The 21205-nt window shown below is 35.5% G+C and overlaps 1 protein-coding gene across 1 annotated transcript; it reads left to right on the top strand.

The window, feature by feature from the left end:
• The first annotated feature begins 278 nt into the window (after window positions 1-278).
• LOC150108998 (uncharacterized) lies at window positions 279-20280 on the top strand. The gene is made up of 2 exons (XM_090404839.1): window positions 279-541; window positions 17293-20280. The coding sequence occupies exon 2, from the start codon at window positions 17357-17359 to the stop codon at window positions 19796-19798; it is 2442 nt and encodes an 813-aa protein (XP_090260965.1). The 5' UTR covers window positions 279-541; window positions 17293-17356; the 3' UTR covers window positions 19799-20280.
• Window positions 20281-21205: the final 925 nt, after the last annotated feature.

Raw genomic sequence — 21205 nt, 5'->3', positions numbered from 1 at the left:
ACTTCCAGTCTCATCCAGGAACGCCGAGTTAACCTTGAAACGAAGGAAATTGCGAATCGTCACGCAGACGTAGCGTTAGCTTCGTCGTCTGCCTACACTTGAAGGCTGGCTGGAGGGGACGCTAGTTCCGCGAATTCCTCTCGTTTTTCCCGCACTCAATAAAGAACTCTCATTGGTTGGATGTTACACCATCGAATACTCTCGACACAGGTGATACAAATACGAATTATCCCGAGGCAAAGCTTGATTTGAGTCATCGAACTTGACCTGACCGGCTGTTAGTTTAGAACGAGGGTTGTCGTGCCGCTTGGTTGGAAAGACAGTTGCTGTGCGTTGTATGTCCGGAGTTGATGGTAATATTGCGGTAAATATTTACTGTTTAGTAGGTGACTAAGAAATATCGGCCTTGGTGTTTTGTGTGGCTTACAATGGCAAATCTCTGGCGGGACAATGGCTAACAAGATCTGTCGTATTTACTGCATAGCAACTTGGATTAACATTTGAATTCGTTTGCTACTGTGATTGGAGCTACTAAAGAAAGGCATGTATAATTTACCTTATTTCCGTGTTTTTAAAACTGATAACGCGATGTGGTCTCAATGTCGGCTCGGCATTTTTTTTCCCTGTAAACACTATTAATAGCATTTTAAGAAGTAGTTCGTCTTATGAAATTGAATACAATAAAAATACCATTTCGATGAGTATTAGCAGGTTTCTCTGTAACACTTTTTCTCAATTCAGTAATAAAGATAAAATGACTTGATTTTGCCAGGAAACTTTGCATGTTTAAGACATCGTTCCTTCGTCCCCGTTATTGATCGAAAACTTTTGGAACGTTATTCAAATTGTAATACTGGCGGACATCATGGAAATGAGCTGATATGTCACAGTCCTAAAAAGGCCTAATGACTCGGAAGTAGATCTGACTTGAAATTATTCTTAAATTCCTTATTTTTAAAATAATACAGTACCTTTTTTTTAATATAATATTCATCCTCATCACGCATTATTTTAAAAATGTAATTTATTTTTATCTCGTATTCAATTGTATGTCCATATTTGTGTATACTGTATTCTCAATTCTTTGGTTATCTTAGAGTTAATTCTTCACTATTCTTTTCATGTTATCAGTCTTGTATTCTGATAGGGTGGAATTTGTCTAATAAACGTGAATACCGAAATTTTGGAATAATAAAAAAATGTAATATATAAATGTATTACATTTGCGTCACTAGAAAAATGTTTAAATACGCGAAGCGTGGGGGGGAATTGTCTCGTCTAAAATACTTCAAGATCCTCTTTAAATCATTTACATGGTTTTTCAATTTAGGGGGAAGCAACCGTTTCTTATTGTCAGTGCAAAACTTGTATATATTAGTATTTTTTGGTCACCTATCATAACTGCATGCAGAAATGCACGTTTTTAGTATACTTGTACAGTCCAAAGGAACGTATTGGTCATGCTAAAATCAAAACCTTCGAACTAGGATCTTTAAGCGACTGGGACAATTGCATTGTAATTGTCCCAGTTACATCTAACAGTACATTAAGTGCTTGATTGGTCTATCCAGCTTGTTTTCACAACTAATTTTACAAGTTAATAGTTTGTATTTTGAATGGCATCTTGGAGTCTTTTTGTTGTTGTTGTTGGTTTGTTTATTAGTCTCCTAATTTAAACTGGAAGTCGAATGAACACAATCTACACGGAAAACAATGGCTTGTCTAAATGACAAATCATGACTACATTTGTGAATTTAGTCTCCGTCTACCCAGTCTCAAATATTTACTTTTATTACTGTTTTGTTTATCGGATGAGCATAGATGTTTGGGACTGGAGGTGGACGAATTTCATCGCCCTGTAAGATTCTCCATCCTTAGTGGAGGCTTGAAAAAATATATACCAAACTTTCTGGATTATTATTACGAAAAAAAAAAAAATTGACATTTCGGAAGCCTTCAACAGGTTCAAGCATTGCTTTTAGTTGGGTAATACTAGCATGACTTCATTTTAACGATTCTAGAAAGCATAAAATTTATAAGTTTCAGTAAGGAAATACCGTGAGTAGACACATTACTTACTGTTATAATAACGGAATTAACTCACGTAAAATGCTGAATCACATCACCACCCCAGTCAAAAAGGCAAGTACTATAAAAACACTGGTTCATAGAACCCACTCGTTTTCTTCTTCAGAAGAACCATCACAAAAAGAATTACAATATATTAATTCCTCCTTCATAAAAAGAACTTTTAAGTAGTCGTGGTTCAGCATCCTCTTCAAATACAGTCTCGATAGAATCGCTGTAGTCAGTATGGACAATGACTGGCCAGAACACATGCACAATCACCATTTATTTCATCTTGGTAATTCACTCTGTCCTAGTTTTATTCTTGGAAATGTGCAAAACTAGGGATCGTTAGTTTTCGCAGGGATTAAGAATTTTTGAACTTTAAAACTTAACTGTTTCACAGATGATAAAGGCTCTTATATAATAAAATAAAATAATAAAACCCTCCCCAGTTACTGAGAAACAATTATTCGATGACAAGTTGAAGGCGCGAGCACGTTAAAGAAAAGTAAAACATCGGGATTCTTTCCACAAAAAACTTCGGTGTTTTAAATGTTTGCTACATCAGGAACATACTTCGCGATGAATGTTTTATTACTGTGAAGAAATGCCCTCCCTAACTCTCCTTACCTCAATCAGTAAAGCTCCCTGTCACGCATACTGTTTCCCAAGTAACTGCCTACATCGTCTCGAATTTCCTTACTCGAACGCATGTAGTAATCACTCTTATTGCATGTTATTCATTCTTTATGCAACTGTAAGGAGGGGAAGAGGAGATTAAAACTACCAGGGTGGCCCGAAAATAAGTTGTCTACCCCACTACTTTAGCAAACAAGTCTCAAGTTGTTCCGTATGTTCTGTTTCACTTCTGTTCTATTTTATGGCCACGTAAACGATTTTAGTTTTTCGAAACTTAAACTTTCAAAGTAATCAGCTTATGATAATAAACTTGGAACGAGTGCTCTAAATTTGTCTTCCCCATTTATTCCAACTTCGCTGTTGAATGTTTGTATCTTAATTGCTTTAGTCACTTCCGAAATTTAGTTTCAAAATTAACTATTGCTTCCTTCTGCACTGTATTTATTGCATCATTTTCTCATTGACGGATGTTCGTATAAGTAAAATATCTTACTCACACAGGCATCGCTTGCATATATTCGATGAATTCTAATAAGACTTTTGGGATTAAGATTGTACAATCCGGAATCCCCACTTCAAACCAAACAGAATTTTTAAAGCCACTTCAGTCCTTCTGGGCAGAAGCAGCTTATTGGAGTAAGCAGAATATCTCGACTAGGAGATAAATCTCTCAGCTGACGATATTCACAAATGCCCATACCCACAATGGGATTAGTCTAATGACCGCCAGACTTAATGGTAACTCTTACCATTTTATACTAAAAGTAGTACCCAAGTGAAATGCTGAATCTTAGTATTTCACTTTTTGCTCTCTGGGAGATCTGAATTGTCTTCTAGTCAATATTCAAATATACTCCCTATAAATATCTTAAGCTCTGCAAGTGTACAACATTCATCGCGGCCCAAATGCAAATTTAGGATTACGCTCAATCAATTTTTTTTTTTTTTTTTTAGTGTAACGGCCGTTTCCATCTGCTTGTATAATAATATTCGAGACTGCTAATTGGTCTTCAATAACAAAGGATAGTTCTGATTTTCTTCACTATTCTTAAGTGTCCGTTATCATTAGGCTCTTAACCACTGCTCATTGGTTTGCAAGCGACATGTTAGTTCTTGTCTCCAACGTGGCTAACTGTTCAGCATCCAGCAGAAACAGGTTTTCATTACCACAGCTGCTAATCCCTTCCAGTAATGTGGCCTGTCACAGCGAGTTAACATTATCCTGTTAAACAGCTTGAGGCTCAGACTTAGTGTATGGGAAAGTTAGCGGCCATGTGATGCCTTCCAGACAAGGAACGAGCGGACCATCTGTTGCCACTGGGGCTTTTGAGTGTCTCCACAAAGACCAGGTGTATTTATTACCAACTTTTCCATGTCGCTCAACAGGCGCCTGCTCTTAAAATGTTTTACACTTAATATATCGGTTTGTTTGTAACAAATATCGATATTTGAAAAGCATTTTGCAACTTATTTATTTATTTTAGATAAGTATTTATTTCGGAACATTGCGAAGTACTAATTGGCATTTGAAACCTTAATTTAGGAAGATATTTTCTGGGGATAATATCCTCTGGCTAAGTGCGTGTTTACCTATAGTAATTCACATTATCATATTTGAATAACAATAAACCTCTCACTAGAACGATTGTGCTAGAAGACTATTCAGTAATCATAAGCCAGTATGTCAGCTATCTACTACTACTGGATATCAGTGATTTACTTAGAACTACCCAAGTTGGCGTCATCAGTGTCGCCATCTTCTCGACCTCTCGTTACAAAGTTTACTTAAAAGCAAACTATATCGGACTCTATTATAGACGGTGTCTGAGTATTGCATGGATGTCTCCCTCTCTCCTCAATAAATGGGTGGGTGGGGGGTCACAGAGCGCCACTTTCCTTGGAATTGACAGTCGACAATCTCTAGTACTTTTGTCTGTATCTGATACAAAATAAAGGTAGAGCTCTAATCGGGTTCTGTTAGTTTCTATTGAATGTTAAGGAGAATTTGTACTAGCAGATCTGGAGTTCATGGTAAAGTCAGTGGCCACATTTTCGGATCCCCTTTGATTGTTATAAGAAAAATTTGATTCAATAGGTAATGATCTATTCCTTTTGAAAGTAATATTATCATATCCCTTAAATTACCGAAACGTTACATGGAAAATTTGGACGATTCTTGAAGAGAATGCTGATAGTTAACTTGAAACAAACCACAGAAAACGCAGCAATATCGACTTGTTTCGAAAACTCCAAAGTAAATCTTTCTTGACGAAGAATATCCGAAGAGGTATAATGGAATTAATTGTGTTGGTTAAATGATGCCAACTCAATTTATCGTAACTCAAATCATCGTTGATATGAACTGCTAATAATTCGATGCTTTGCCTTTGTATGTCTTCAGCTGCGTATTTGTGAATGATTTCTGTGTAATCTCAAAAGCATTTTTCTTCGGCTGGTGATTTAAAAAATTTATTTCCTTCTTGCTCATGGTTAGAGGAAGTTGATTTTCAGGAGATTGGTTTTACAGGCGAGTCGTATTAATTCAAGAAAATGTTCTGAATTTGGGACTGATACGATACTTCAAAGGATGCAGTTACATTTATAAAAAAAAAAGTTCGGAAGATATAACAGCTTCAACTTTCTGAAGTCAGTTTGGGAGGCCCAAACTGACTGCATTTCCCTCCGTATTTTTAGTCTCTTTTTAGATGCACTTATTTTTGTTTGTACATACAGGCTTACGTTATCATCCAACATCTGATGTCTTATTAAACTTCGGTATTTGTAATCTTTACAAGTGTAGCTAATAATTGAGTTTGTTTCTGACTACAGTATGCAACCAGAAACGACCTCAGTTCAACATGTTGCGATCAATCATTTTCCAGCCTAGTTGTCGAAATGAATAGTTTCCTGGACCCTTGGTCAGTTTTTAGATTAGTCAATGTGAATAAGGCTAGACCATATTATAGGTGTATGCGTTCTCTTTGGCTCGTTTCAACCCGATGTTTTTCAACATCGGGTTGTAAAATGCCATGCTATTATCCTTAGAAGTAAGGATAACTTGCCTTTAGTTTTTGAAAGCCTCCAAAGGTTCTTCGTGGAAGATTTTTAGGGGAAAATCTTCTTTGGCCAATGTGTGTGTGGGAGGTTAAGAAGTGACAGACGGGTGGGGGAAAGAATTCATGTAGTACTTATTATAGTATCCTTACGCAATTGCAAAATGAACTTTTTTTTTTTTTTTTTTTTTTTTGTCTGATAATCTCATTAATTTTGACTAAATTCCCGATTGCTGGTTGCAATGCGTGTTTATCGTTGAAATCTATCTAAGAGTAGAATCCCATTTACAATCTGTTGGGCTTACTCCTTTCTATGATTTCAAAGGTCAGTTCTCATTTGTTACACCGAAAAAAGTTTAGTACTTCACTTAGAACGTTAATTACTATTACTGGACTATGAGAATCTAATATTCTTAATTTTTGTAATAGAAAAAGGTTTGCATGAAACGTTTATCGAATTTTTATTGCAACTTCGTATATTGAAAACCTCTTCTATGAATATTATCAGCAGCGCAATTATTTAGTGGAGAATTATCCATCTCACCACTACCTTTTTTTTTTATTTAATTTTATTTTCTTAAAGAAAAAAAAAGGCTGGTTGCATGTGGCTCAAAGAACCTTGGAGAGAAGAATGCGTCACATAACTAAAAGGGATAGAATAAGAAATACTGCAATTACAGAGATGAATGGAGTAGACGATTGTGAAGTGTTGTAAAGTATAAGTGTAAATGGGCTGGCCATATTTGATAACCTTTCCTTCTCTTGGTAAGATGGAGAGATGATCTACGAAGATTTGATGAGATGAGGTTCTGGCTAAAAACAGACAGAACTGGAAAGTTAAGGAGGAAGCTTCTATCTAGCAGTGGATGGAAATTTTAAGATATGTAAATGAAATATAATTTTATAATTGATATTAAGCATAGTTCTCATTTGCAATCAGTCTCTTGGCTAGTTTCACTTAGTTGCATCCACAGTATGTAGGACACTCTTGACTGGATTTAAATCATTTCATTGTTTATATTGTAACCGGTTCAGTGGAACTGGTAACAATATAAATAATGTAATGGAAGGTAAATGTTCTTAACACACTGTTGAGAATTGCTTGCAATGTTGAATAGTTATTCTACTACAAAGCTTGTTTGTGGTGCATCTACATAAAAAGCTCCCTTTGAATTTAACTAGTTTTTTCTTTCAATTTTTTTTAAATATTTTTTTTTATATAATAGTTCAATTATTAGAATGCAAGCTTTTCAATTTGTCCGCGCGGTTAGCCTAGTGGCTTTGCGCTTCGCAACCATATGCCTGGGGAAGGAGTGTCCTAGGTTCGATTCCCGTCGGAGACGTGATGAGCTGAAGGATCTTCCTCAGCCATAGCCAAGTTAGCCGGTCTTGGGCGCGGGCAGTAGGGTTTTTTCGCCAGTTTATCTGGTGTTTTTCATCCCGCAAGCAGACAAACCGGCCTCATGAACTCACAGGGAACTCACAGAGCCAAGAATACCTTGAGGCATAGGAGTGACCATTCTATCCTCGTATTTCGGTTACGAAATCCAAGCATGCTTGGAAGGTTGTAGGCCTGTTAAAGCCATTGGGATGGAAGCTTTTCAATTGTCTGTAAGTTTAGGCACATTTCAAAAAGTTTATTCTCAATTATTTAATCTTGCTGAATTTGATCATTTAGTTATCTTCCAAGATATGGCAAGCCAAGTTTGAACTTGGAGTATGGAATCTTAAGTTATCGCTGCCTCTGCTGTTTGGTGATATGTTTTGGCGGTGTAGCAGAGAGAAACAATTACATGTAGGCCAAGGCAACTTCCCAAAGATTTCCTTCATTATTTACTTCAAATATAGTCTCACTTCAGCGACGTTCATTTGCAACTGCTGGATCAAAAAACTTTTTTTTTTTTCTAAAATCCAATTTTCGTCAAGGACTACTCACCGCAATTTTTTTTTAGTTTATTCTACTGATTCTGTCTCAATGGTGGCATTTGCGCATTATTATACTACCTGTTTCTAACACCCTTTTTTGATCAATAGTAAAACATTCAGCCATCTTCTATCATTAAGTTTTCTGTTGCTCTCCTAATGTCGCATCCTGATTTCCTTTTTAAACATTGTTCACAACTGCATAAATCAAGCAGGTCGAGATGCTGACTTTTGCTATCACCAATAATTTTACTGTTCATTCACATGCCTACCAGGTAATATTAATCATTTCTTTACTAGCTGATCCTTTTAAATATATTGTGGAGGTTTTGTCTTCTAGGTACCTTGCACCATACAGAGCCAATGTTGATTTCTTCCATGAAACAACACTGTCATTCCCATCCATGTCAGGGATAATAAAGCCCACTTCCTTTTGTTGGATTGTCTTCTGATGAAAACATTCTCACTGAATATATTTGAAGTTTTATTTTTTATTGGGTATGGAAACATTTATTCTTGTTTTTAAATTCTTTTCAGTTATTTTTCATGCTTTTTGAAATGTGCAAACATTATATAAGAAAGGAACTGGGTGTATTAATAAAAAAAAAAAAATTCATTTTCCTTTTTTTATATCAGTGTGCAATAGTTTCATCTTGTTCACATGGCAGTCATGCTTTTGGTCTCCTGAAAAAAATTGACTGTAACTTTTGTCCAACTGTGCTTCTATCTATTCAATTGCACTGTTTGTTGCAATATTCACAGAAAAAGCTATTTTCATGGCTTATTTTTCTTCTAATTCCAGCAGATCTTGGCATCATACCCTACTACCATTCCACAGAACTTTGCAACTAGGTTGATTAATTACCTCGTCCATCTCGCTTATTCTTTTTCCCATAATTCAGTTCTACTGTTTCTCATTTTATGTAAATTTCTATGAATGGACACTTTCATCAGAATTGGCATCAGTAATTCCCATACTTCAGTTAAATGCATTCAAAAATTGGTCAGCACCTCTTCACCGTTCATCTCCACACGCAGAAAAATTTCTTTTCATTTATTTCTTCTACTGTGTTTTGGAACAATTCTATTTACATCAAATCTAATGTTACCGAACATTTCTTTCTATAGTCTGAAACGTGGATGGCATTACCGTTAAAAAAAAAAAATTTAATTCGGGTATTTCCTGAAAGTACAAAGATATAAATTAGTGGCCACGACTTCTATATTGGTGCTTTTATTTTTAAGACGATACTATAAAGATGTTGCCAAGTTCACTGACCTCCTTTATTGACTTTCGGAATTTGAAGAATAGCTAATTGAATATTAGCGTGCTGTGAATAAATTACGTGGAAGCTTGGCGATCAGAATAAGCAATTAATTGCGGGGTTGTAGATGCTGGGAAATGTTTCTAACCTGAACAAGTAACTTGGCTTGTTTTTCTATTGGTCTTAAGAAACATAATGAATCTTCTTAAGGATCTCATTTCAGCAGTGTTTCACAGTTTAACACTTTTTTGTACGTTAAAAAAAAAGCTTGCCGTCTATAATGGAATTAAAGGGAAAATGAAACTCGTGCAGTATATTCTCAGCACGCAAAAAAAAAAAAAAAAAAAAAAAAATTGTACTAATTACGTTAACCGAGAGTGACTGTAGTAGGATATTAAGTTCTGTCCCGCGCCTCAAGCTTTGTGTAAACGTACAGGTAGAAACAAGTCCATCCAGGAAGTCGCTTCTGGTTGCAGGTGTCCAACGATATTCTCAGTTAACTAATACGAAGTTCCATCAAAGGTCAGCGAATGTCACAATGGAAATATTGCCATAAATTCTTATGCTTTTGCTTTATTCTTCCGGACAATGCTTCATAAGCAACTTAAATTGTTCACATATCAGCGAGAAAGACATTAATTTATATAATAATTTGAAATGGCTTGATCGTTCGAGTTTCTGGCATTGTAGTGTTCAACAGGGTACGTTGTTTAGGTCATTGATTTACGAAGGGATAAACCCCAAGTCCAAAAACTTCTATCACTTAAATACTTTGATATTTAGTTCAGAATTTTTATAAACGGATCTCAAGGGGTCAGTTTTGGACCCAGATATAACCGGGGATTTTTGTGTATAAAAATAAAAGGATTATATCCATGATTCAGTATATTTGAAAAGAAACGTTTTTACACAATTATCCATATTTATTTTTCTAAATATTTTCTAAAAAATTTATATATTTTATTCAGCCTTGAATAAATTAAAATTCTAAATCGATAAAATGGTTCTTTTTTAGATGGTTGCGTGCGTGCATATTATGAGGTTAAAAACTAACGCTATTAGGAAGTTGAGATTAAACTAACATAGTTAAAAATTACAATTTCCCAAACTTTGGGAATAATCATCCATCGTTTCGATTAACATTCGAAAGACGTAACAAGTCTTGACTGTTTTTGATTAGTTTCTTAGCCTTCAGAAAGCGGTTAATCAGAATTTTCAACTGTCAACGTTTCTTGATTATAAACGTTAACCCGTAATCGACACTGTTTAGAAAAGGTTATTCTGGAGACAATTTGTTTTTTTACACAAAAGCGGTGTGTGTAACAAATATCGTAATTAGCGGGCTTAAAATACCCTGACTAATTGAGGAGCTAGTTGCTACTGCTTGGTTCTTTATTTTCGAATGAAGATGATTACAGATCGTCAGACGTCTCGCAAATATATTATCAGTCATATTTGTCGGAGGTTTACAGTTCTGTTGCGTTGGGAGTTCTCACGCTGTATGCATATTATTTTGGTTACTCCTTGTAGTTTTGTCTTAAATTTTCAAAATGAAATTTTTTTAAGTACATTTAAATATTTTCATGCTTTTTTCGATTTTAGTCAGAGTAGACTGTTGCAATTGCTCTTCTGCAGCCAACAAAATTTTCGTAATAAACATCAGAAAAAAAAAAGCCTTCACGAAAAATTGACGTTTATGACTTTCCTTTCAAAGATTAAAAGGGAGAAATCCTACTTTTGAATGAGACGAAACGGAAATTGGTTTTAGGATCTGAAAAGACTCCATCCTGAAACTTATTCTAAAGTAATTTGTGCACAATAGTGATGCAAGTAAAATAACCTTTTTTCATTTGCGCAACGTTTTGAAATTTCTATTTAATGAGAGGGGAAAATATCGATTTATTATGCCCGGAGAGGCTTTCCCAACAAAAGAAAACGTATTAATACACGTGCGAGTTTATTTGTACAGTTGTAAAGTGCTTGAAGGCCACTTATACCTCGAACACCCAATTGGCAGCGGGGAATGCAAAAGATATAATCTCAGTGAGGCACCGCTGAAGTCGGGAGCCTCTTTGTTATGCTTAGATGCTGATTTAAAGTTGTCTTTAATCGGAATTAAAGAATATTCGAGGGAGATTATTCATTAAATGAGGCTTAAAACAAAATTGTTTATTATAGTTTATCTTTTACTTTTCTTTTTACATAATTCCGAAACCTTGATCTAGAGTAGGTTTTTCTCTCTCAAGCCACTACAGGTTTCTACTCACCAAGGTGGCGATCCTTCTGGGTGACGTGATTCATCTTTTATCATAGAATGAACAAATGCTTTCATATTAGAAATTTCACATCAGTTTTAACACATTATTGATAGTTAACGTAATGTAGTTTGGTAACGTAAATAGAAGATTTTCAAACAAATGCTAGGAGGTGGGAGGAAGAGATCAGTGCAGTTAGTGCTTAGAACTGAGCTTAGAACAAGTTGAACATGTGGGCTGTCGTATCTTGTACGTTCCATGAAGAGCTAAATTCTGTGAAATATGATTCCCCAAGTCACTAATTTAGAAATTTTGATTACGTTTAAATGTAAAATGATATAATTAGTCGTTTTCATTGGGGAAAAAAAAAAAATCTTGATCCGAAGTTCTGTCCGTTTCACTAGCAAGCGCTGGTGACAAAAGGGCTTAGTCATCCTTAAGATAATTTTCATCCAATGAGAAATTCGAATGAGCGAATCAAAGTCGCCCGGTCACTATGACTGCGTTATTGAAGCTGAATAACACATCAAGAACTCTTGTACTTTCGTTCTCTAATCGGTTAAATATATGAATATTCCATTTAACTTGATAGTTCATTGCATATAAAACAATTGATCGCCAGGCTACCCTCGATTAGCGACTGTTTACATTTTAACCTCTTTAGAACCATTTTAATATCTTATCTGAATGCGTACTGATTTCAAGGTTTGACAACTGATAAAGCAGTATATAACCACAAGACTGATCTCCTAGGCAACGCTAAATGCAATAAATATTCCACTGCGACTTTGTTTCCTGTTGCGAGTTTCGATAGACTTAACTAGCAATGAAATGTATAAATTGTCAAAGTATATTCAGCCGTTCATTTGAAATGAAGGGGGATAAAACAGAAACGGTGAGTTCTCTTATTATTCGTCCTACCAATTGATGTGGTTGTTAGTTCAGAACGGGAAGTGGGTGGGGGGAGGCAAGCGGGGAGTAGCGGTTGCATTGTATTTCGCAAGTCACCTAGGTTGAGGTAAGATAGTTGAGTAAACAAACAAGCTGAGTTGGTTGCTATTATACAAATAGGCTACTTAAAGGTGCGGTTAAGTTAATCTCGCTGGAATATCGGTGTTTTCAATGCCGGCTTAACACCTCGTGGACTTAAGCATCTCGACTATAGTTAATTTCGAATTTCACCTTCATAAATACTTAATTACTAAAATTTTTCTATCAAATTTTAATAGCTTGGAATGAAATGATCCTCCCTTATAAAGGGATCGCGATCCGATAAGTTCATCTGTCGAAAATCATGACTGGTGTTTTTTTTTTTTTTTTTTTTTCTCCTTCATGATCATGCTAATTACGTAACCGAAATTAGCCACAAAATTGCTATCCTGCCTTAGAGGGAAAAAGCCTCATTATTACAACCACTGAACTTGACGTATTCGGTAGATCTATTTTGGGTAACCTTCATTCGTGTGTCAGTAATTTTAGTCTGACATGCTTATTCTTCCAAGAACTTTGAAAATCACTGCCCGTCTTGGTGACTGACTCCATACTTCAGGAGCAAAATCTGTTAAGTTTTCGTGGAATGCGCAGTTACCAGATAAGGGAGGCGGAAGTAACTTGATGAATTAGGATAGAGACTGATCGAAATCTGTCGTAGAACTGCATGTGGTTATGCAGGCTGCATGAACATCCGCGAGTTTGTGCTTAGTAAGTGCTACTTACGAGATTGACAAGTTAAATGAAATGGGGGTAGAGATTGTGCCAAGCTAATCTATAGAAACGGAGCAGCGAGCAGTTGATAAGTGGGGCACACTTCATTCCCGTGAAACATGCTTGTATTATTCCCACGGTTATATTCCTTGGAGGAATGTCTTGAGGAATTATAGCAATTAGTAATTAGCATTTGTCAATCCCGAAGAGTTCAGTAGAACGGAAATTCCCTGTAGACTGGAAGGCTGCTATCATATCACACTTCTGACAAACAGGAAATATACTTCCTTGCATTATTCAAAAGGAATGGCCAAATTGTAGCTCCCTAATAAAGCCCTGGGGGGGAGGTTCAGGCCTTAATTTCCAGCTCTCAAGTTTGAGTTTATTGCTAATACTGCTCAGATAAGACTGGCATTAAATGTTTTAACTAATTTCTAAGTTAAGGAAGTGACCATCTGCTTTTACAGCTGCAAGGAAAGTAAGAAGTAAATTAGTTTTAGAACATAATTTGAACCATTTTTCTGTTTGATACTTCTCTTGCAGAATAATCTGCAAGATAGTATAACCAGTTAAACTATGCCTTACACATCGAATTTTACCTCGTGAATTTGTAGTTCAATTAAGCTTTAGTTTTTCTCAGTTACACCGTGATGATGTAATGCATTTTCACTGTTTCAAAGGGCTATCGAGTGACATTGAAGATTCTGGTATACGAATGGCATAAGTTTTATGGAACAATCCTTGAATTAGTTTCCTTGTCTGAAGTGAAACATTCGTCATATGATTATCATTAAAAGGTGCTTGACCGATAGATGATCTTTCAGATATGTTCTTGTTTCAATTATCAGGCGACACAACATTCTGCTAAATGTCAACTTAGTTATTTCAATGGAATTGCGGAGTGATTTTTTAAGCTACTAAGATAAGCACGCTACCCTAATAAATGCATTCATCGCTGTATTTATTGACCTAATAGCTAGCCTCTTAAAAGTAGGTATGACTTTAATGCTTGCTTATTGCTGCAAACATTTCTGCAAGTTTTAAAGTCCCTATTAGAATCGAAACTAGCTTATACTAATTTCGTTGTAATTTTAGTCTTGTAGTGCTGCCATCTAGGAGTCATTACAAGAAATACTAAGTTTTTCCAACTTTTGAATTTTGGAGCAATTTCTGCATTTGTTTTTACTCGATTCATGGAACTTCGGATAGCGTTTCCCTCTTATAGGTATAGATCATATTGGGAAACCAAAGATAAAGCTCAAGCTCAAAATTACCTTCAGTAAACTAAGTCCTCTTTACCTTTTGTTTCCTAATATAATCTATATTCTACTTTCTCTCCACTTTCAATTATCATAGGTAAAATTACTACAATGATTTGTATACTTATTTTTCTCCGTAATTAATGATGTAATTACTTAGCTACTGTTTTGACTGCAGACAGTTATTTTTCTTGATTCAGCGTAAATATTTTTCCCATAATTTGAAATAAAAATCAGTTAAACACACAGAGTTAGTGTAATGAAATCACAGTGCGTGTTATTAATCGGTAATCTAGATCCATAACACAATACTTCATTAAAGTTGAATCAGAGCTGAACGAGTTTCAGCTTGAATGAAGGCGTTTATTACAAGCACTGATTAAAAAAAATAATAATAATAAAGAAAACAGTGTATTGATATTTACTGTCAGTGATATAAGGCCGTATTGTTCTTATAGAAATAATTTTAAACAAATGAAACTAAGTTGATTAGAATTCAGGTGATGCATTCTCAGGACTCGATAAGACGTAATGAAGATAAGTCATTAAATTTTTGAAACTCCTCTGTCATATTCGATATTTAGCCAGCTTTGTATTCTGTTTCTGATTACATCACTGATCACACAGAATGCAATCATGTGGTACGGTGTAGTGGAATAAACTTGTACCGACAAACACGTAGCGTAACTCTCGGTATTCAAGCTTATTACACTACTCGACTTTATTGAAATTTTATATTTGAAATCCTTGAAGATTTGTTTTCGATTATACCATTTCCAGAGAGGACGAAAGTGGCACGCTCGGTATGTTTAACTCAAAATACCAAATACACACGAGGTAAATTTGTCTTCATTTAGCTTTAAATTAAAACGAGTTTTATGCCATAAGATTCGGCCACTGAGACTAGTCTGTGATATAAGATTATTCGTTGTGAATAAATGGAAAAGTAGCCTTTTCCATTTATTCACAAACGTAACTGTTTTTGATTACCTGTTCTTCAAATGATGTATCCTCCCAGAAAGAAAAAATCAGATTTATCACTATTAAATGTTATCGTTTACTATGATACGTACAATGTAACTTGACTGTCTAATTTTCAGGATTTTTTATCCCATGTTTCTTACTTAGTTTTGCTATCCTTTTAAAGAAATCATTATAGTAGGCGCTTAAAAGAATCGACGGAAAAATATTTGAGTTTTGATCAGTTCTTTCAAATTAGATAACAGATCGAAGTCTAGAGGATTGTCAGGACTGCACAGGGATTGAGAGATCACTTACCATCCATAAGACCTAATCTCATGTGAAACCTTTTTTTCCCCACCTGAATCGGATTCTTAATCCATTTTTGAAGTCTTATTTCTCAAACCTGGAAACAGAAAATAAGTATTTTAGACGCAAAGGCGGAAACCAGCTAACAGCAAATTTCGCAATTTTTATTTTATGAAAAAATTTCGTGACAACTTTCATGGAAAAATATGAAACCATTCGAACTAGGACGATTTAGAATAAAGTAACAACATGAACCTGTAGAAGACATTTCATTATCTCATTTGGAAACATGCTTAAACACCTATTCATTTTGGTCATCAATAAGCAGCTTTTCCAGGAGTAGTTATGTCGACATTTGGTGTTTTGAATCTGCGAAAATCTTTCGAGCCTCCCTAAACTTAGTCGGACATCAAGGAACGCAAAGCGGAAAACGCATCGAAATTAGTTATTAAAGTAACTGGATTCAATGTGAGGATTTAGAATGTACGGAACGATGTTCGTATAGTTCAGTTTTGGCTTTTAATTAAAATTGTTTTCGAACTGCATTTCGCACTGGCCCGATGTTTTTAAAATGAAACTTTTTATTCTTTTTGTTTTTATATTTCCTCTTTTTACCTATTGGATTTTCTTACTTTTTAACAGGAATTTTTCTCGACTATTTTTTAGTTGATTCCCGATTTAGTCGATGTTTGTCACAGTCAAGTAAGATTTTTAGATTTTTTTTTTCGCTCGTCGAATCTGATTTTGATTTCACCTCGGGTTTTATAACTGCAAAATTAAATCGAGTATACCGAGATAATGCGTCATGTAACTTCTGCTACATGCATCGAATTTTTAAAAAATTGCAACTCGTGTATATCCTCGAAAACCGCAAATATCAGCTATTGTCGTGAAAACAACCAAAATAAATTCTGAACATCAAAAACAAATACTATTATATACGACTATTGTGTATAAACAGTGTTATTTCTGTACGGTAGAATAGGAGAGTCCTGCTGTGCAAAAAGTCTTCCCGATTTTTCAGAATTAGATAAAGTTTTACTGGAAAAATTTGTTACAATAATAGCAATTACTAGATTCTGTTGGAAATGTTACTATACTAATACAATAATGCGATTACGAAACTGGAAATTGTGCAGAATCCCAAATAAAATAATCAGCGAGATATTGTTAATTTTTTTTTTTAAGCTTTAACGTGTTCATCTGATCTGACTTTTACGCAGCTCCTACTCATTCTAAAATCTTGGTTTCATCTCCTCAGTAAATGTATTGGATGGGTTGACATTTTTCCTAAAATTCTGTCAACAAATAGAAACTGCTGAATGGTGGATCCAGTAATAAATATTGTAACAGGTTCAGTTAAATACAGCAGCTCATCACTTCCAACTCCCCATTCACGAGAGTTAATATTTTTCAATTATATACTTTGAATGAAATTTCATATGATTCAATCGAAGAAATGTTTGTAATTCATACAAATAAATTTTATATAAATTTCGTGAATATATTATTAAATTGCCAATATCTGTAGGCAAGGGTACTAAAGTACTTACCACTAATATGCTATAAAGATATTTAAATTTTCATTCTTGAATTGGTATAATTCAGTTACTTAAAAACGTGCAAGCGCTTTGAAAAAATGTACTTGCTTTGAAGTACATCGTTTTTGAGTACTTTTCCCGGAAGTAAATTTAGTTTCGGGCAAACTACTTACTCTGTAGTATTCTAAAAGAAACAAATTTAAACAGATAAATCTGGCAATATACGAAAATGAAATGCAAAATCTAGTTTAGTATTGTTAATATTTCATTTTGATATTCGTTACATTAATTACTTTCTTTTGTTTCTTTCGCAGAAATCTTCAGGTGCGATACTGTTATCAAGAAAGAACAAGCTGCAAAAAAAAAAAAGAGATCAAAATGAACCTTTTGAATGTCTTGTGGGTGTCCATTCTATCGTGCTTGTGTACTTCGCTTACTTCTGCCCAAACCGAACTCTCTTATACAGAGATCGAGTCCATTAAATCTTGCTCTCCCAAGGATACGTGTGCCGGACATGGAGCCGACATACGACGCCTTGATGGACCTGCTGATAGAAACTGTGAATGCGACAATCTGTGTTCAGAATATGGAGATTGTTGTGTTGATGCCAAACAGCGTCATCTCACTCCGAAGGAAAGTTCATACACGTGTCGTACACTACGACAGTACGGAGCAGTTTATCTGAAACACGTTTGCAAGGAATCGTGGAAAGGGCCAGAGTGGGTGATGAATCAATGTGAGAATGACAGCAGCAGTGATGATAAGGCAGATCCTCTGGCTGCGATGCCAGTTACAAACTTCGATACTGGTCTTACTTACAAGAACCATTATTGTGCTTTGTGTAATGATGACGTCGATAACTTAATAATATGGACGCCTCGTTTGGAATGTCATACTTTGAATCGCTACAATGAAAGTAACAAGAACTTGACGGATGAATATATAGAAGATAACCTTCAGTATTCTAAGGGTTATCAGACTTGGGGTGTTTATTTGTGGGACGAAGAGAAATTACGGTTTCATGATTGCTACGTCGATCCTGCTATGCCTCGACTACTTGAGAATAAAATCCGGCTTTGTAAAGCAGCCATCTCTTCTTGTCCTCTCACTTGGACTAATGATACTGTTCGGGAATGGTGTGCTGCTTATACAGGTGTCGTCTACCTACACGGAGATGCTTACAGGAATGTTCATTGTGCTCTATGTAATTCCGTTAACACCAGTGCTCTTTCGTGCAGACCCGCCGACTTTCGTACGATCGTGTTCTTCCGCACATTCCAACAACATGCATTTTCTATTCTGCTGGATATTAATGACAGGAGCGGCGAGAATGTCGGGACCACAAGATTATGCGAAGACGGAGAAGTGTTTGATCCTTTTTTCAAGAGTTGCCGTAATGTAGTTTGTGGAATCACGGGTTATATTTATGAACGTGGAAAATGTGTCCAGAAGGATCCTGTTCTTCTACGTATCGAAACGACAGCTTCACCATGGAAACCAATTAATCCACTTACCAAAACCAGACTTACAGGACGTGAAGATGCATATGTTGAAAACAATTCTTCCTCTTCGGATAATGTCACAGGTCTTCTTGTAGAAGAAACGGATAAAGATGACAGAGATCTAATTATTAATAAAACCTTCACTTATAGCAAAGAGTATCTGGAATGTCCAAAAATAGCAATTTCAGAAGAGCATTATGTTCTGCATTCAGATGGAAAAGTGTTCATATCTACCTACAATGCTTCATATTTCCCATCATTCTATTCGATGAATGGTACCGATGTTCTCATTTGCGTCAACTTCAGCAACACTCAGAATTCAAAATTCAGTTCTACCATGGGCTACATGACAGTAACAGGGCTTGGTATATCCATGGTCTGTTTAATATTGCATATCATTACTCATCTGATAGTACCCGATCTGCAGAATTTGTCTGGAAAGAATTTAGTATCTTTATCTATATCTCTAATTGCAGCATACTGTTGCTTTATTATTGGTCAGTTGGAGAATATCATAACTCCGTTATGTACTGCTATGGCTGTATTAACCTATTACTTCTTTCAAGTATCATTCTTCTGGATGAGTATTATGGCTTTTGATGTGTGGCGAACTCTTAAGATGGCCACTACTGAACTTCGAGTTACAGGTGGCCGACAGTGGAGGCGTTTCATAGTTTATTCTGCATATTCTTGGGTCGCACCTTTAATTATAGTAGGGATATCGGTGGTGTTAGAAGCACTGGAATACATACCACCAGAGTACAGACCTGAATTTGGAAATCCAAAATGCTGGTTCAAACATCGCAAAGCCCTGTTAGTTTTCTTTGCTGGTCCACTCCTTGCCATCATGGTAATTAATATAGTTCTTTTTGCATGCAGCGCTCGTATGATTATTTCAACCACAAAAACAACAGTGAAATTACAGAATGCTGCTCCTAGACGCAACTTAAAGCTGTACATACGTCTGGCAATAATTATGGGTCTAACTTGGTCTGCAGGTTTGGTGGCAGGATACGTCGATTTGGAAACTTTGTGGTATCTCTTCATTGTTCTCAACACTACGCAAGGTTTTTTCATCTTTTTGGCATTTTCGTGCACCAAGAAAGTAAGGACTACACTAATCGATAAAATTACAGGAAGAACCAGTAGAGGATCGTCTGCTTATAGAAGTTCCAGTCTTAATTCAGGATCAGGATTTCATAGTAATTCTACAGTACAGTCTAATTACAGCTCCACCAGAAGAGCGACTTCTACATCAGGAGAATGTTCAAGTGGGTCTCCATTGGCATCTGTCAGGAATCTAGCCCTAAATATTTAAAAACGGACATAATTACAGCCAATCCCCATTCGGGAATTGTTTCAGGACATTTGTGTAAAGCTTAACAAGACTGTACTCTCGACTTCAAAGGATTCTTAGTGTGATTTTGAAGTGACATCAGTACTGTGCTCGAAATGTTTATTGTAATCATTTATAGAAAGAAATAGACAGTTAAATGAGTATAATCATGGGTTATTGTCTTAACAATTTCACATCCTTTTAAGCATGGACATGCTTTTCTTGTAGAAGCATTTGATGTAGTGGTCGTGAGAACATATTTACGGGTACCAGCACATGGTTGAGGGCTAAACTGCTCGTTCTTTTATAAGACGTCCAATAAATTCATATTTGTTACTCTATGGACATTGTGTATATCCAAAATGGCATTTATACCCGATTTTACATCCTTTATATACAAGTATATATTGTAATATTTTGAATACTGTAAATATTTCACTAATAAAATGTTTTAATATTGTGTATATTGGTGGACTAATATGAATTATTTGTAGGAAAGCTTTATCAAATCTTCAGGTATGACTTCAAACACAGCAAAGATGTTTTCGTGATATATTCACTTTCTAAATGTTATGTGTACGTTAGAGAAAATACCTGAGCAAATAGAAATGACGTACTTCACAAGAGAAATCTTGTACTGTCATGGTGATCATTATTAACTAACGAGACATTGCTCACTGTCATCTGTATGATCATTTTCATATAGTTTCGAAATGCTCATCTAATTTATGGCTCAACTGAAACAAATTATTTTCGAAGGTTTTTTTACAACCAAGTTTCATTTTAAAATGTCCATCTAAAGGGAGTTTGTACTGATTAATAAAATAAGGGATTTCACATTTGACTCGTCCCAAACATTTTTAATAACAGGTTTTGAAGGCGCCGAACTGAGCACATATATTATAATGTGCTTAAACTTTGATTTATCTTCTCAAAACAGGTCCACACGCAGTGGCACACCCAGGAAGGGGACCCTGGGCCCCTCAAAAAGGAAATAAACAAAATTTTCCTAATTAAAATTTTAATTAGGAAAATTAATTATGTCTTCTGCTTCTATACTACTTATCACGTATTGGCGATTACTGCAGATGCTCAGTCATAGGTAGTATGCAATGCGTAGTGTGTATTCGTAAATCGCCTATTCAACTCCCCCCCCCCCCCCGATTAAACCCTGAGTGCGTCACTGTCCGCACGCACCAGTTTTGCGTAGATTAGACGTTAGGAACTTTTTTTAATAGTAAAAGTAAATGAAGTTATTTAACGTACCAACCATACTGAAATTACACTGGGTTCGTGTCTGTAAATATTAATATACAAATCTTACATTAAAAGACGCCAGCCAGTTTAAACCCCAAAACATTTTAAGTGCCTGGAAAGCTTTATTTTTTA

This window comes from Typopeltis vanoorti, chromosome 2 (assembly GCF_054136105.1).
Source record: "Typopeltis vanoorti isolate ZY-2024b chromosome 2, IOZ_Tvanoo_1.0, whole genome shotgun sequence".
Lineage (NCBI taxonomy): Eukaryota > Metazoa > Arthropoda > Arachnida > Uropygi > Thelyphonidae > Typopeltis > Typopeltis vanoorti.
This window is presented reverse-complemented; position numbering and strand designations above follow the sequence as displayed.